Here is a 16,985-nt window from a genome sequence, read left to right on the forward strand (position 1 = left end):
TGAAAGAAGGAGGAAAGGAGGACATTCAGCGTGATGGCATTTGTCTTTCCAAGTAACCATTACCTATGCTGAAATCCTGTTTTCCTGGAAACAGCTGCACATCTGCCTGCTGATGGGAAGCAGTGAAGGAATTCTTCCTTTTGCTTTGCTTGCATGCACAGTTTTGACGTTACCTCCACTTTACTTTTAAATAAAACATATCTGTTCTCAGAAATACAATATCCTTTGTGAACCACAGGGTGAATAGTTCTTCATTTCCTCCCCTACCTTCGCATTTCCAGGAAAAAACAAATAAGGTGTCTGAAATCAGTTTGAATAATAAGTGGTAGTCACATAGTGCTTTAAAAATTCATTGACATTTTTGCAAGAATTCTTTCACTAATGAGGTGATAGCATAACTAGAAAACTTCTCTTTTTTAACAACGCCCTAGATAATAAAATACTTCTCAGAAGAGCTACATTATCTTTCTTCCCAAAGAACTAAGATTTGTTTCTTCCTTTTTGTCTCTCATTCATTGCTCTTACCATATGAAAACTGAAATCTCAACACAGTTCTCTGCTTCTCAGAACTCAATCTTTATGCTGTGTTCACATCTGACATTGTAGAATATAGTTCAGCAAGCACTCTTGGAAGTGTGCACTGAAAGAAATGGCTTGATAATTTCAGAGTCTGAAAAGTTCTCCAAGATTTCTGCCAAATCACGTATTGTCTGTCACTTTGCAATTGGAACAAGGCAGGTACGCAGACATTGGGCCAGGATAAATTTCACCATGCTTCATTAGGCAGAAATACTCATGTTCTTACATCGGATCTGAGCTGAATCTTTCATAGAATCATAGAATGAATCATAGAAATGGTTTGGGTTGGAAGGGACCTTCAAGATCATCTAGTTCCAACTCCCCTGCTGTAGGCAGGGACACCCTCACTAGACCAGGTTGCTAACAGCCTCATCCAGCCTGGCCTTGAATGCTTCCATGGAGGGGGCATCCACAGCCTCTGTGGGTAACCTGTTCCAGTGTCTCACCATTCTCATAGTAAAGAATTCGTTCCTAATATCTAGTCTAAAACTGCTCTCTTCCAGTTTAAAGCCATTTTCTCCTGTCTCCTGTTGCTACTTGCCCTTATAAGAAATCCCTCTCCATCTTTCCTGTGGGACCCCTTCAGATCCTGGAAGGCTGCTATAAGGTCTCCTTGGAACCTTCTCTCCTTCAGGCTGAAGAGCCTCAGCTCCCTCAGCCTGTCCTCAAAGGGGAGGTGCTCCAGCTCTCTGATCATCTTCATGGCCCTCCTCTGAACCTACTCCATCTTTTCTTCTGGATGACCCATTATCACATAGGTCCAAGCACTACGAAGTCATCTGAGAGTGCAGTCATATATTTTAGCTTCAGTTGCAAATTCAGCTCAAGAAATAATCCAAGCTAAAAGAAGCCCTGCAGTAACGTAACCTTTTCACTGACTTAGAGTATGTGTGGTCCACAGACAGCTGTATCCACACAAATGACATCATGCTTCCTCATGAAACCAGGGTATTGACTGTTACCACCTCTTCCATGCTCAGCTGCCTGCTCCTGCCCACATGTTATCCTTTTACTGGGCTGGCCAACGCACTTCCGTAGCTGCATAACAAACTAAAAATTGCCTGGGGCTAGAAAGGTATTTTCTAGTTAGACAAGTTCCTAACAAAAGTCATTGGGTAGCCGTGAAAATGTTTATGCTCGGTGAAAACTGGAGAGCAGATGGGAGAAATAAACCAGTTGCAGGAACAGGAATGACTGACAAAGCCAGAACTGATTAGTGACTTTCCAGTGGCAATTCTCTGAAGGACAGCAAACTGCAGTGCCAAGAGGGAAAGGCAGGAATGAGAGCTAGGTGCAGGAATCAAGCTACTTTTGTAATGGAAAGCTTTGAATTGCAGTGGCTCTAATCTTATTCTAGACCCACTTATTATTAAAATAATTAAGAAATTTTTAAGTACAATTATATGAACTATATCAGTGCAAATCTGGTGTTAAACTTACAGTACCATAAACACTTAGGCAGGAATTTAACTCTTCTCACAAGCATAAACATTTTAGATTTTTGGCATGTCAATGGTTGGTTGACTGACAGGACAGCCACACTCAGAATCCAGGCTGGCTGAGGGAGTACCACAATATAGTCATCTTACATACAAAAACTGTTTTCATCTAAGCAGCACATACGAATGATAGAACCAGGCAAAGTTATGTGAAGATGAATAGCCTGTATGGTCAGGGTTAGAGCCTGAGTTGTAATAGCACTTGTCATGGCTACCTACTGCCTTTGCTTTATAAAACTCTCCCTTTATCACTGGATCTGCACTCCTGTGGGTAACAGCTGAAACTATAGATACAAGAAGGCAAAGAACAAGATGATAAGTATACACTGAGAAATATTTCTCCCAGAGCTATGGTCCCCAATAACTCTCAAAGTCATTTCTTCTCATGGGGACAGACAGAACATTTTCATCTGTCAACCCTAACTCTTACAGTAACTTCCTTTCCTTTCAAGCAATGCTATCCACTATTACAAACAATCAAGAAATTACAGGAAGCTCAATACAGTGAGTAAAGCATTCCTTCACCAGACATCAGGAGTGTAGAAATTAAATTATACCAAATTACCTATAAGTCAAGCGTGCCATGTGTGATCATATTTCCAAGAAACAACAAAAATCCCACTCTACTTCCAAGAAAAGTGACTTATGTCACCTGGATTTTTCAGTGCAGAAGATACACAGAAGGCAAAAGTGTAAGTAAGAGCCATCCTCAGCCAAGTCCACCTGGATTACTTGGTTCTGCTCCTCCTTCTATCAGTACCTTTCTCCTCAGAGGTATGTAGGTCCAAAACCTCTAGACACAGGTCCAGAGAGAAACAGAAAGAGAGAGAGAGAGAGAGAGGGAGAGAGAGAAACAGAGAGAGAGAGAGATTCATTTATTCAGCTTCAATATCAGACAGCTGCCGTTACAGCAAGTACTCTTAGGCCTCAGTTCCACCAAAAGGCACTGCACACTGTTGTGTGTTAATTTTTTAGGGTTTTTCTGAATAAATCAGCAGTTTACGCACTGTGGAATGTGGAATGTGTCCTCAGCAAAACAGCCTGTCCCAATGGTCTTCCAAACTTCTGCACTGAGGAAAGCACTGCTCAACCCCTTCCTGGGGGATACTCTTGGCCATCTCAGATGGAACATAGCATCTCCAGTTTGAAGCAATTGCACAGCATAAATCAGGAGGGCAAAGCCATGCTGTGCTTGGAAGCTGAGGTTCTCGCTCCTGTCCCTCATCGTATGTAGGCACCTTACAGCCAATGTGACTTTCCTAAGTACGGTTCTTGCCCATCTTAGATGCACTGGGTACTCACAAACTCCAGCCGCTCTCTGCACTAGCAGCATGTCATGTTTCCCAACCCACGCAATTCACAGAATCACAGAATCATAGGTGTTGGAAGGGACCTCCAGAGATCATCGAGTCCAACCCCCCTGCCAAAGCAGCTTCCCTACACCAGGTCACACAAGTACGTGTTCAGGTGGGTCTTGAATATCTCCAGAGAAGGAGACTCCACCACCTCCCTGGGCAGCCTGTTCCAGTGCTCCATCACCCTCACCGTAAAGAAGTTTGTGTGGAACTTCCTATGCTGCAGTTTCTGGCCGTTTCCCCTTGTCCTGTCTCCACACACTGCTGAAAACAGTCTGGCCTCACCTCTCTGCCCCCCACACCTCAGATATTTATAGACCTGGATCAGGTACCCTCTCAGTCTTCTCTTCTCAAGGCTAAACAGACCCAGTTCACTCAGCCTTTCTTCATAGGGGAGACACTCCAGGCCCTTCACCATCTTTGTGGCTCTCCGCTGGACTCTTTCCAAGAGATTCCTGTCTTTTTTGTACTGGGGAGCCCAGAACTGGACACAGTACTCCAGATGAGGCCTTACCAGGACAGAGGGGGAGGATCACCTCCCTCAACCTGCTGGCCATGCTCTTTTTAATGCACCCCAGGATGCCACTGGCCTTTTTGGCCACAAGGGCACACTGCTGGCTCATGGCCAACCTGTCATCCACCAGGACACCCAGGTCCCTCTCTGCAGAGCTCCTCTCCAGCAGCTCATCCCCCAGCCTGTACCGGTGCATGCAATTATTCCTCCCTAGATGCAAGACTCTACACTTGCTTTTGTTAAACCTCATCTGGTTTCTTTCTGCCCAGCTCTCCAGCCTGTCCAGGTCTCGCTGAATGGCAGCACAGCCTTCAGGTGCGTCAGCCAATCCTCCCAACTTCGTATTATCAGCACACTTGCTGAGGGTGGCCACTATCCCCTCATCAAGGTCACTGATGAAGATGTTGAACAAGACAGCACCGACCCCTGAGTTACAGGTCTCCAACTGGACTCCGCACCACCAACAATGACCCTCTGTGCTCTGCCAGTCAGCCACCTCACTGTCCACTCATCTATCTCACACTTCCTCAGCTTCGTTATAAGGATGTCGTGAGAGACAGTATCAAATGCCTTGCTGAAATCAAGGTAAACTACATCCACTGCTCTCCCCCCATCCACCCAGCCAGTGACAACATCATAGAAGGCCACCAGGTTGGTCAAGCGTGACCTCCCTCTGGTGAACCCGTGCTGACTACTCCTGATAACCTCCTTTTCTTCCAGTTGTCTGGAGATGGCATCCAGCACAAGCTGCTCCATCACCTTTCCAGGGACAGAGGTGAGGCTGACAAGCCTATAATTACCTGGATCTTCCTTCTGGCCCTTTTTGAAGACCGGAGTGACACTGGCTAACCTCCAGACTTCAGGCACCTCCCCTGTTCTCCAAAACCTCTCAAAGATGATGGAGAGCAGTTCAGCAATCACCTCTGCCAGCTCCCTTAGCACCCGTGGATGCATCCCATCGGGTCGCATGGATTTATGAACATTGGTGTTGCCTAAGCGCTCTCCCTGCTATCCTTCTCATTGTCTCACACCAATAGAGCTTGTGGCTGAGTGTGACCAGGCACAAGCATGCTGTTGCATGATCGAGGTGTGACAGATACCAACATGTTCTCCAGAATGCATGTTTTCCAGAAACAAAGTTCTGCAGAATGTACTCCTGAGGAGACAGGGTATGAGAAAAATGTTCAATGAGCTGTTTCCTGCAGAAGGGCATTGTTGCTGCAGCTGGGCTAGACAATGCTTTGCAAAACCAGATCACATATATATGCACATACATATATATATATATACACAGATTTCTCTATGTGTACAGAGCCCAACACAAAAGATAAAGATGAGTAAGCAGGAAAGATGTTATGATGACACTGAGAAAAGAGTACTAAAACGACTGGAATAATACTGGGTATAATCTCCAGAAATAAAAAATGTACTGGATAAACTATACAGACAATAGCTTACGGATAATCTTACCTACATTAAGAGTCCCCAATTCAAGATAGAAAGCATTCACATAAAACACGATCATGGCTCTCAGGAAAGACTACTTACAGAAAATGAAACAACTGAGAGCAAAATGTCTTCAAATACCAATGAAAAATGTAACTGAGCCATTCAGGAAAATGATCAAAACAGTAAACACCTGCAGCACAGAACAAATATACTGGCTCCAGCCAAAGAAACTGCTCATTATGAGACAGGCGGTCTGAGAACGTTGTCCTATAGTCAAAAGAAAGAAAGATTGCAAATTGTAAGACTGTAAGATACAACTGAAAGGTTTACAATTGTAAACTGTAAAATTTGCAGATTGTACACAGTGGATAAAAGACTGTGAGAAACAGAACCACTTTGTATTTTTTGGTGCCAGAAATAACCTTGGGCATTTTATTGTGTTGTATAAATGTAGTGATGGTTGGTATTAGTCATTTTCAGTGGTTTGCTATTGCACAAGCAAGCACATTTACAGATTAAGCAACTCAAAGACATTCTATGTCCTCCTGACTTATCTAAGACAAAAACATTCTTCCCGTTCATGGTGCTAAGAATAGCATTCAGCACCGATATCCTCCATAGAGGTCAGGAGTGAAATATAGTGAATTTTCAACATGCCAACTGTATGGGTTTTTTTGGGGTGTAGATTAATTTTGTTCCTTCTCCAGACGAGTACTAGCCATTCCTAGTAGGTTTGGATCACTGCTGTGCTATACTGAGGACACTTTGGGTCTAGAAGCAACTTCATTACCTGTAGGTGGTGCAAAGTCCACACTAGTAAATCCTTCCAGGCTGTGTGGAAAGGATGCAAATGTATCTAAAGCATCTTTGCAACACGCTTCCAGATTCTGAAGTCCTGGAGAGTATAGGACAGATACACCAATGTGTCATTTAATGCAGCTTCTCCAGAGGCACTTAAATGCCATTTGATCCCCAAGAAAAGCCTTCTGGAACCCAGAGACTACAGTACAGAGCCACTCACTTCATTCTGTGGAAGTGCATTATCACTAGCTTTGAGAGGACCAAACCAGCCCTGAGCTAGATCTGTAGAATTTCAGATGTGGGGCACTCTGCATGATGCTCCTAAGATAAAAAAAGACAGCTATACCGTGTGAATGCAGGCTGCTTACACTAAAAACTGCAGCTTCCTACATCAACAGCTCTTATCTGTGAGAAGCTCTGACATGACAAAACCGAAGGGTATAAAGAAACATCTAGGTCAAAGAACATAGAAGTCTACCAATGATAAATGATGTTCCCGGGTTCTCTGCACACCGAGTTGTATCTGGAATAACTGAAATAAAAGATGCACAGCAAAGAAACGCGGTGATGTCACAAAGCCAGAGGCATTACAAAGACGTATGGGCAATATGAACACCAATACTCCAGCACTCTCAGTCTTCCTAAATGTACTAATAGCCCAGAAGTTCTGAGTTCATCAGAACTGCAGAAGTCAAGGTCACCAAACGATGCATCAGAAAACCTAATGTAATAGAGCTCCATATTTAAGCTGCAAATAGGAGCATTTGCCACTGAAGTTTTGACAGATAAAGAAAGTGCAAAAGGGACATCCTTTTGATTCTTTACAGAATCAATACCATTCAAATATGTGGTCACATTTATTTCCCAAGTAGTTGTGCCACTAAAACCACTTCCTCCTTTCCTCTCTAAAGCTCCCCCACCTCCCTGGCCTCCTATTTTTTGTGCACATTACATGTAGCACTGGGTAGGTCTTACCCTGCAAAGCTCTCTATTTGGGCAAAAAACATGACCAGGCAGAATTCCAGACTCAGAAAATGTGCAGAAAAGAATGATCGCATAGTTATAGTTATTACATGATCAAGAGTTTTCACTGCTTTTAACTTTATACTGCATGAGAAAGAAAAATATTCTTGGAGATGACAGTAGGTTGCTTTTCTGGAAGGTAAGTTACAATGGTATGCATGGGGAAAACAATAAATTACAGTACCTGGAATATCTTTAAGTGGGTTTGGTATGAATGATAGTGGCTAGATTTCAAATTAATAGGGAATCTTTAAGTACACTAGTTGGAATGGAAAGAATCCCAGCAATGGAAAGACTATCCATTGTGGTACACATGCAAGTTCATTTTGAGAAAAGTCTTTTACTTCACTGCTTTTCCTGAAATTAGTCCAAACTGTTACTTACTCTCTTTCATATTCTTAACTGAATCAGAGCTGAAATCCTGTACTGAAAAGTTCTGTAACATTTTCTTGTGTGTACCTGCTAACTCTTTGTCACTGAAGGTTTGAATGAGCCCGGACAAGTCAAAGGAAGATCTTGTGTCAACAGTTGTGATCAACCTTAACGGCACAACATTCTACATATCTCTGTTTCATCTTATGTAATCTTATGCCACATTATTTGCTACCTAATTGGCTTTGTTAATATCTGTTACTTTATATTTGAATTCTGAATTTATATTTGAATGCCATTAGGAACATAACAGAGTCTGAGTCAAAAAAGAAAAACTCACAGTTGTGGTTCCAACCAGACTGAATACCGACTCCAATCATCTAATAAGTCAGCAATGCTTTAGCAGCTCTGTTCAGCCTGTGTTCAGACTTAGAAACTCTGCCCTGTATCTAAGAGGCTAACTAGGGTCTTCAGAAAGCTTGAATTCCCTAGACAGGGTTTGGCACTCCCAGAGGAACATATCTGAGTTCTGCAAACAAAGGAAAAATCTAAAAAGCTCAACTCCATCACTACAAACAAGATTGGTTTTAACATTGCAGATGAAAAGTAGTCACTATTCTAGCAGACTGATTCAAGGTGCCCTTGAATTCAGTTCCCTTGGGAGAAACAAATTTGTTTTGCAAAATGAACTGAGTCTCTTCAATAAACAGCTGTTGCACAATTTTCCAGCTCATATGAAAGCGAATAAAAATGTAGAAATAAGTTCCAAACATGAAGTGTGTGGCCACAGTTTCATTGCAGTCCATGGAATTGCAACAGTTTAGTTCACATCTCAGTTAATCCTACATAATTGTCTTTTTCCAATTAGATGAAAAATGAGACAATTCTTTGCTTGTTTTTATGTAAATTACTGAAGATATTCTAGGGAACTACTTTCTCTGACATTGTGTCAGACTTTCCTGTTATACACTAAGTTCTGGGTACATACTAAACAAGGATTATTTTGAGGGCAAGGCAATCTGCAAGTTGCAGAAGCCAAAACATGCAAATGTAAATTGTTTCTGACATACGTGTTGAACTGATTGTACCAAGTTTTATTATTTTAGTGTCAAAAGTGTCTGGATGCAGTTCTGGACCTTTTTCCCTACTTTGTTTATGGGCAGTCCAGAGCCTAACTCACATCAGCTGCCAGCGCCAGGTGTCACGCAACACAATTTGATGAAAAACACATGTCTATAAAGGCTAAAAAAAAGGAGAAAAAAAAAGAAAGGAAGAACACAGCTATATTACAGTTTTGACTTAGTCACGACATTGTGAGGAAAAAAGGACTGAGCTACCCTCCTTTTCTCTCTCTCCTTCTGCCAACAAAGAACTGCTTGTTTTGCTTATTTCCCAGAAACAGTGTTAGCCTTCCAACAAGGTCAGCAAAAAATGCTGCTTTTCATTTCTGGTGCATTTTGTTCCAAAAATCTGTAAAGTATTAAACCAAAAAGTTGTACTATCCCAGTACAGAGAGTCTTTTATTCAGATTTCTGGGCTGAAAATAGCTATGCAGAAATTTCTCAACGGTTCCAACTGTTATGTTTTGTGATACGCACCATGTAACTAATTTTTTAAACTTCAAGCTTAAAAAAAATGCAGGTGCTCCACTAAATCTAGGATTTAGCAGGAAATTATTTAGAAGACTGCAAATTTACTCTGTAGGAACTTAAGCACTTCTTTTTAAACAATATTTTAACAAGAACGAATAACAGAGGAGGCTGCTTTACGGGGGAGACACCGTTAATATTAATGACTAATTGCTAATGGCCATTACTGTTTAAAATATCATTACATTACTTCTGCTTTCAATTGTTTTGTGTAATCTTCAGCTTTTGCATTCCGCCTCCAGTCTTACATTTTTGGCACGTGTTTGGATTATTAACCTCGAAAGGAAATGCTTACAACAACAGAAACTGCTTTGTATTGAAATTTTAAAAAATGACAGATCTTGAAAAAGCACCAAAAACTCTTTAAAACACACCACCCTTTAACATTTCACATTTACTAAATGGCTGGTTGCTGGTATAAGGATGTGTATCCTTTGAGACATCTGCATTTATTTTATCTCATATTGAATTTAATTCCCATTCATTTCTACAGCTGCTAGCCTGTCTTCCAAACACAAGTAAACGCTCAATTTGCAATGTGCACAATAAATGACTTGTTGGAGATTTTAAATACAAATAACAAAAAAAATACTATTTTCCAGAGCTGTATTGTAAAACCATCATTCTGACAGAACACGCAAGTCCTCTAAAACTGTTTCAGCTCTTCTATAAATACTGTTTTATTAACCAGAAGCAGTTGCCAAAATTATTCACGTTGACCATACCCAAATTCAGGATATCCAATAATTAAAAATGACCTGAAACACGAAGCCTTTCCACTTCACAGGTGGTGAGTGGGTATGGGCTACGTAGGAGGAAAAATGTGTTCCTCCCTATGCTACATATTTGTAGCCAAATCTCCAGGCAATGCAAACCAAGCCTTGCAAAATGCAGACCATTTAATGTACGCCTGTTATCACTACAATACATACTGCCTGTTTTCAAACACCTTGGGAGTTTCTTATCTCCAGATCACTTTGACACAGTAACCAAAACTGTTTTATACTTTCAAACAATAGTAACTACACCTCTTTTATCCTGGCAGGATATGGAAACCTTGGTTCATGTGTTTATTGATTTAAACAGGAATACTGCATTGTTTTATTGGCTGAATTTCCTGTCTGATTTCAAAAAGAAAGCAGATGCAAAGTGCCATAACTCCCATCTGTCTTTAGACTCAGTTAAATTACCTTGAACAATGCAGATAAATGCTGCATTTTTAAATTCATGAACAAATCTCTATGACAGAAATGGTTATCAGTGTTAAGAGGCAAAAAAGCGAATAAAAAAACACTGTCACCAAAACACCAACATGATCTCCTTACACTGGTGACTGCTGTTAAGGAAGACCAGTTTCCTTAACTTGGACTTGGGCATTTCCAGACAACAGTTCTGCCACTTAAGTCAGCCAGCAGTTTGGCCATTAGTTTGGCTGCATTGCAACTGCTCTCTGCTTCCTTTCACTCACAGGAAGTCCACAGAGCTTGGTCTTCCTAATTCAGGAATCTATATCTGATGCCTAAAATAAGAGTGCACAGATACCTCTCTTTCCATGCAGGCTCTTTAGTTCTACTGCACTAATTTAGCTGACTGGTAGCATGCAAGCAGAACTTTATCAATCAATCAGAAATTCTTTTCAAACAGGGCAGACCAGAGATCCATCTGTAGACAGCACCAAAGTAAATGGCATCTGTGAAGCATTTATGAAGAGGTGAAAAATACAGCGCTTCTGATTGTCTTCATTTAGAGGCTGATTATTTACCATGTGGCATTCCAACAACGAAACAGTTTAAAGAACTGTTAATTCAGTCCTTTCCTTAGTATATCTAAGTATAGTATATCTATCTTCAAACTGCTTTAGAAAAACAAAAAAAAGGCAAAATATTTAGAAAAATCAGACCAAGCAAGCCTGAATATTTGCTAATGAATGCTTCCAACAGTGAGCTTTCAGTATGAGACAGATTTCCCCTTCCGTTCATGAAACTTCATTTAATTTAGTGGTCTTCTGTAAGCTAACACAAAAACCCACCAGCATGTATTAGTTTTATGCAAATTTATCAAGATGCATCAAAGAAAGAAATGCCTTCAGATGCCTTCGTTATATAACATGTAATAAGCAGTGCTTTAAATGTTGGTGAGAAAACCAATACTTCTAATGCTATAAGGAAATCAGTATATATAGACAACATAAATCTAAATATAAATGCTATAAGGAAACCGGTATATACAGACAACATAAATGCACAGTAAGAAGAGAAGGTAAAAAAGTACAGTGGATTTTTTAAGGTACATCTATCAGTTTAACTTTGACTACACACATCTCTCAAGTCTAAACATATCAGGACGTGGTATCTCTTAATCATCCTGTGCTTTTGATAGAATGTATGTGCCTTTATACACTCACTAGCAAAGTTTGCTCACAGAAGTTTATAAACCAAAGCAACAAGCTGTACAGAACACAGAGTATTTTCCATCTCCTCATCAGAAGCACAGGAAGGAATACACATGTGTTACTAACTGGAAAAGCAGACCAGTATGCAGACCTGGAATACTTAAATCTATTTCTTGTAGGTGGCACATCTTCAAAAGAAAAACTTTTTTAATTCCTACAGTACCAAAAAATATGAAAGCAAAAGAGACGCATAGACTTCAATTGCTAAAAAGTTATAAAATGACGGCCAGAAGAGTGATTTTGCTTATTATCCAGTTTCCATTTCTTCTCTGATGCTTGTAGGATACTGGCACGATCACTTCTGGCTAGAGGTCTCACCACCTCTCTAGACCAAAGAATTTCTCCATTCAGTGTCTGCGCAGACCCAAGAAGGCAACATTAGAAGTAACGCTGTTGTTCCACAAAAGAGTGGGATGGTATTTCCCTTCCATTTGACCAGGATGATTTCAAAAGAGATACATTCACCTTAAGCACTGGAAACTATATTCACATCTATTTTAAACAAACACATAAAGTATTCAGAAGCTACTGCATTCTGTTTAGATACATAAATACATAATATAAACACATTAGAAATTAGAAGATTGTGCTAATGTATATCTAATTAGATGTAATCTAAGGACATGGAGTGACAGGATGAAAGGAAATGGCTTTAAACTGGAAGAGGGTAGATTTAGACTAGATAGTAGGAAGAAATTCTTTACTGTAAGGTTGGTGAGACACTGGAACAGGTTGCCCACCGAGGCTGTGGATGCCCCCTCCATGGAAGCATTCAAGGCCAGGCTGGATTGGGCTGTGAGCAATCTGGTCTAGTGAGGGGTGTCCCTGCCTACAGCAGGGGGTTGGAACTAGATGATCTGAACATCCCTTCCAACACAAACCATTCTATGATTCACCATTCTATGATTCTATCTGATTCCGAATTTAATAACAGAATGCAGAAAGTGCAACTCTACTCCGCAACCAGACTTATGCTCCCAAAGGTGCATCACAGAATGCCTTTAGAAAACCACCAGCATGTGGAAAAATTCATCAAAACAGGCCGACAAAAAAAATTTCTTGACTAATTAAATATGGACACTGTGGTAAATTCTACACATCTGTAGGGAACTAATGTTTAGGAAATTCTGTCACAGACCAGAACCATTGTGCTAAGCACTTTCTGAATACCCAACTGTTTAAATACTTTGTCAATAAATGTGAAGAGTACTGAATGAAACACAGTCTGTATGTGATGTGACAGATTTTGAAATCTAAGGACCTATTGGGCGTCCCAAGTCCCTTCAAGAACATACTTTTAATTGTATGTTAGCTTTTATTTCTAATTTTTCTTTTGTATCCTAAGATCCTCCTTCAGTGTGCAAGTATTTCAGCACATGATATGCCTCTGATTAATCTTACTTCACTTCTGTTGACAAACAGAGAAGAAAGCCTATTGGACACTATCCTGAATCATGGTACATCCTCTGATTTTTAATGATGGAGAATTCAACAGATGTCAATGTAAGCTGAGGAGCTGGTATGAAAAAAATAAAAAAAAAAAACCCACCTCTGTACTATTCTTACCGATTGCTCATTTCAAACTTGGTCTCATCAGTGGTTTGAAATAACACAAGCAGCCCAGCTGTTAATTTTACCATGTAGAGTGACACACTGCAATAAGCTCTTGCCTGAAGGATTTTCCTTGTGGTTCTTCTGATGTCTGCTAAGGATACAATCTGTTGCTGTCTGCTGATTCACATAACAATACCAACAACGCCTTCGTACTGAACATATACAAGTAGGACAGTTGTTGAGAGAACGTAAGAATTTTGTTCTGTCATGACACTGTCCCACCCAAGTCATTCTATGACTCCATGAACTAAAATTATTTACTTCAAGGGACAGCATAAGCATTTATTACTAATTCAATACAGAAGTAAAAACTGATTCTGTATAATTGTTGTTGGTGACAACTGTCAGCCAAATGATTAATATAGTTTTCTTGGAACGTAGGAGACAAAACTGATGAACCAACTGCGCATGAATAAACATGAAATTATGAGACCAATTTACAAAAATGAACTTGAACACCAATCTAGTTCGTGTTTTTATGACTACTTATTTGACCCAGTTTTGTGACCTTGAGCCCGTATGCTGATCTGTTCCTTATTTAATTGAAAGCCAGAGCAGTTAAAACTACTGGGATCTGAACTGCAGATGCAAAAAATTAAAGAAAAATCATCAGCCTTAATTATTTATTAAAAATGATTTCTTCCATTTATATCTTTAATATTTTCAGAATTTCAAGGGTTTTTTTTCCTAAGGTTCTGGCAAAATCAGAGGAACATAAGTTGATGCTTAAAGTTAATCCTGAAGTGCTAGAAATGAACACCAAAAAACCTGCACGTTTACAGACTTTTTACTTTTTTTTGCCAAAAGTAATTTCTATTAGAAAGTACTTCCTATCACAGAGCATATCAATTCAAAACAAATAGATAAATAAATAAATAAAAGGAGGGGGAAAAAAGAAAAAGAAAGAAAAGAGGGGAAAAAAACAACCACCACTACCAACAGCTACAAGCTCTGATCTGAAGAAACACAGGAAAGCCTGCAGACAGATTATCTATTGTAGCATGTTGTGCAGTAAGCTTTGAAAATTATCTGGTGGAATTGTAGAGGCTTTACACCACCTCTGAATGAAAAAGCATAGGAAGGGTTCAGTCTTCTCTGTTCATCATCAAAAACTTTTCATAGAAGATCAAAAATAAAATGCATGACATGTTAGAACTTCAAACAGTGCAACTTCACTTGCTCCCAATTCTACAGAAGGAAAAAATAAGAAAAGGAAGTAGAAAACATACTGTTTGGCTTGATGACGGAATCAGAACTACCCTTTTTGTAGCAAAAATTACTTTGGGAAACATAGCATTAAAAGATGGCCCTACCCTCTTATTCATATTTCCACCACAGAAATGAGATCCAGTACTCACCGAGATTTGGCTGAGACATTGCCATAGACCTCTGTGGTACTGGCGTGGAAGTAGCTGCAGGATGGTGGCTCATGTGATTCAGTGGTTGATTCATAGTTTTTCGAGGATCTTGCCATGTTGTTATTTTTTCTATGTGACTGAGAAAGTGAAGATAAAGCAAAAGTTTAACAGACAATTCCCACATATGTTATAATACATGGTTAGGCATAAGGCCATGAACATCCTATTTGTGCTTCTAATCTCACATTTATTTCTCCTCTTTATCTCACATTAGCCCATCTGAAATTACCTATCATCTTGCTATTTCTTTAGCCCTTACCTATTTTCTTCCCCCCACCATCCTGACACTTCACGTGCTACTCCTGATTGAATTACTTTCACTCAAACAAAAGATGAATCCCATTATGATAGTGAAAATCCGTAACAGATACTCATCTTGTTGACCACTTAACCGTTAAAAAACCGTTAAAAAACTGTTTACCCTTTTCTTAGCAGTTCTTTCTACACATTCAAACATGGGGTCATTTTCCATGCACCAAAGGATGGTCATTTTGCCAAGTTTTGAAAATACGGGTGTTCTGCCAGAAAACACTGCTTTGCTCCTTACCACTCCATGAAAACTTGTCTATATCTCCAAAAATATCAGAATATATTCTTGTTGCCAAGAGAGGCAGATGACATCAGTAGGACCAGTGTCTCTGCAAAGTTACCAGCAGCTTTTAATCAAGGTGGTCGATGTAGGTCAACAGTGTATCCACCACTCTCCTTAGGTAAAGTCTCATGTACATACATAACACTGAAAACCACACGGAAACAACTAATACCCGAGATTACTGGAACACATCTTTTATCAGATTAAAGAGATGAAGGGACTGTGTTTTTGTTGCAATGGAAGGTTTTCACTGAAATGCATCAATTTAGACACTTATCAGAACAAGGACTTCAAGGCTGAGCATGTAATTCCATTTGAAACAAGCAAAAGACAAAAAAAAAGAGCTACCTGAAAACAACGGACCGTCTGGTACCCACCCCATGACTGCTGAACGTGACTCCATCTTGGCATGCCCTGCTTTCTGCCCCATCAGCCAGCCAGGACACCAATCACTGGCTGGATGCAGAGAAGTTTTCCTCTGCTATTTTAAAGAGGAATGCCTTTAAGTGGAACATATAAAGAAGAATAAAACTTCTAAAAGCTTCATGTCTGGAAAACCATTCTGATCCACCTTTCATAAAAGCAATGCCTAACTTCCCCTTTACTGACCTCAGTCTCAAAACTTCTCCTTGCTACTTTAAGCTATGGCTGCATTGTCATTAAGGCTGTGACCACAACTTCAGACTTTGCTGACAGCCATCACTATTTAACAAGTGAGTTTACATCCACTGCCACGTTACCATGTCCAAACTCTTTACTGTCTATCTCTGATGTTACCAAAATAATGTGAATTACAAGGAGCAAAAACAAACAAAACATATCCACATTAAAGAAAAAACAAAACAAAACCAAAAAACCCAATCAGAACAAATTTTTGAAGCACAGAAAAAACCTGCACTGCCTGTAATCAGTCTGTGACCGTATCCCCCACATATTTTACATTTAACGCACAGTTCCAATACTACAACTTGTCTACAACTCAGTCTCTAAACAGCTGAATCACTTCATTTTATCAAAGCTATGAGCATATTTATTGTATTGAATCATTGCTAATTACAAGGAAATCATCCACCATTTTTTCTTGCTAGCACTGAATGATTTTATTCTTCTCTCACTGTAAAACTTAAGCACATTGGAGGCTTTTCTTCTTTTTATTTTTGTATTAGTTTTCAAGTACAAGAATTCTCGTATGCAGCTCAGTTAAATGATCTTTCTTCCAAAAGAAGTGGCATTCTGAACAAAAGATGCTGGTATAGCAATAAATTGGGCATTGTTTTCCATAATTATATCAAACTGAACTGAAAAGCATTTTTATTTAAAGTTCCATTGTTCTGTTTCTCTGGCATTTTAATTCAAATAAGGAAGCTACACTTAATCAAAGCGATGGATTTTGGAATACCCACGTATAATAGAAAAGATCATTCCCCAAACTGTGAAAAACATTTTTAAACATGAGTGCTAGCAATTAAATAATTACTACCCCTTTGTAGTTTGTATCAAAACAGATTTTCCTCTTTCCAACATCTTTTATATGTAAACACTGTAAAATGTTCAAATTAATTGAAGACTTTTTTTCTCTTCTCTTTTCCTGTTAGTTTCATCACGAGAAACTGAAAGCATCAACTCTTGTTAGCAAAACCTGAAGCACAAGTTAAAGGATTTATGAAC

At 39.6% G+C, this 16,985-nt stretch overlaps 1 protein-coding gene across 1 annotated transcript in view; it reads right to left on the reverse strand.

The window, feature by feature from the left end:
* Positions 1-16,985, reverse strand: part of WWTR1 (WW domain containing transcription regulator 1) — a 45,518-nt gene that overhangs the window by 10,831 nt on the left and 17,702 nt on the right. Inside the window, exon 2 of the mRNA XM_031603605.2 lies at positions 14,666-14,802. Within this exon, the coding sequence (XP_031459465.1) occupies positions 14,666-14,802 (137 nt within the window). The remainder of the gene's footprint in view (positions 1-14,665; positions 14,803-16,985) is intronic.

The sequence above is a fragment of the Phasianus colchicus genome, chromosome 10, assembly GCF_987193195.1.
Source record: "Phasianus colchicus chromosome 10, bPhaCol1.hap1.1, whole genome shotgun sequence".
Classification (NCBI taxonomy): Eukaryota; Metazoa; Chordata; class Aves; order Galliformes; family Phasianidae; genus Phasianus; species Phasianus colchicus.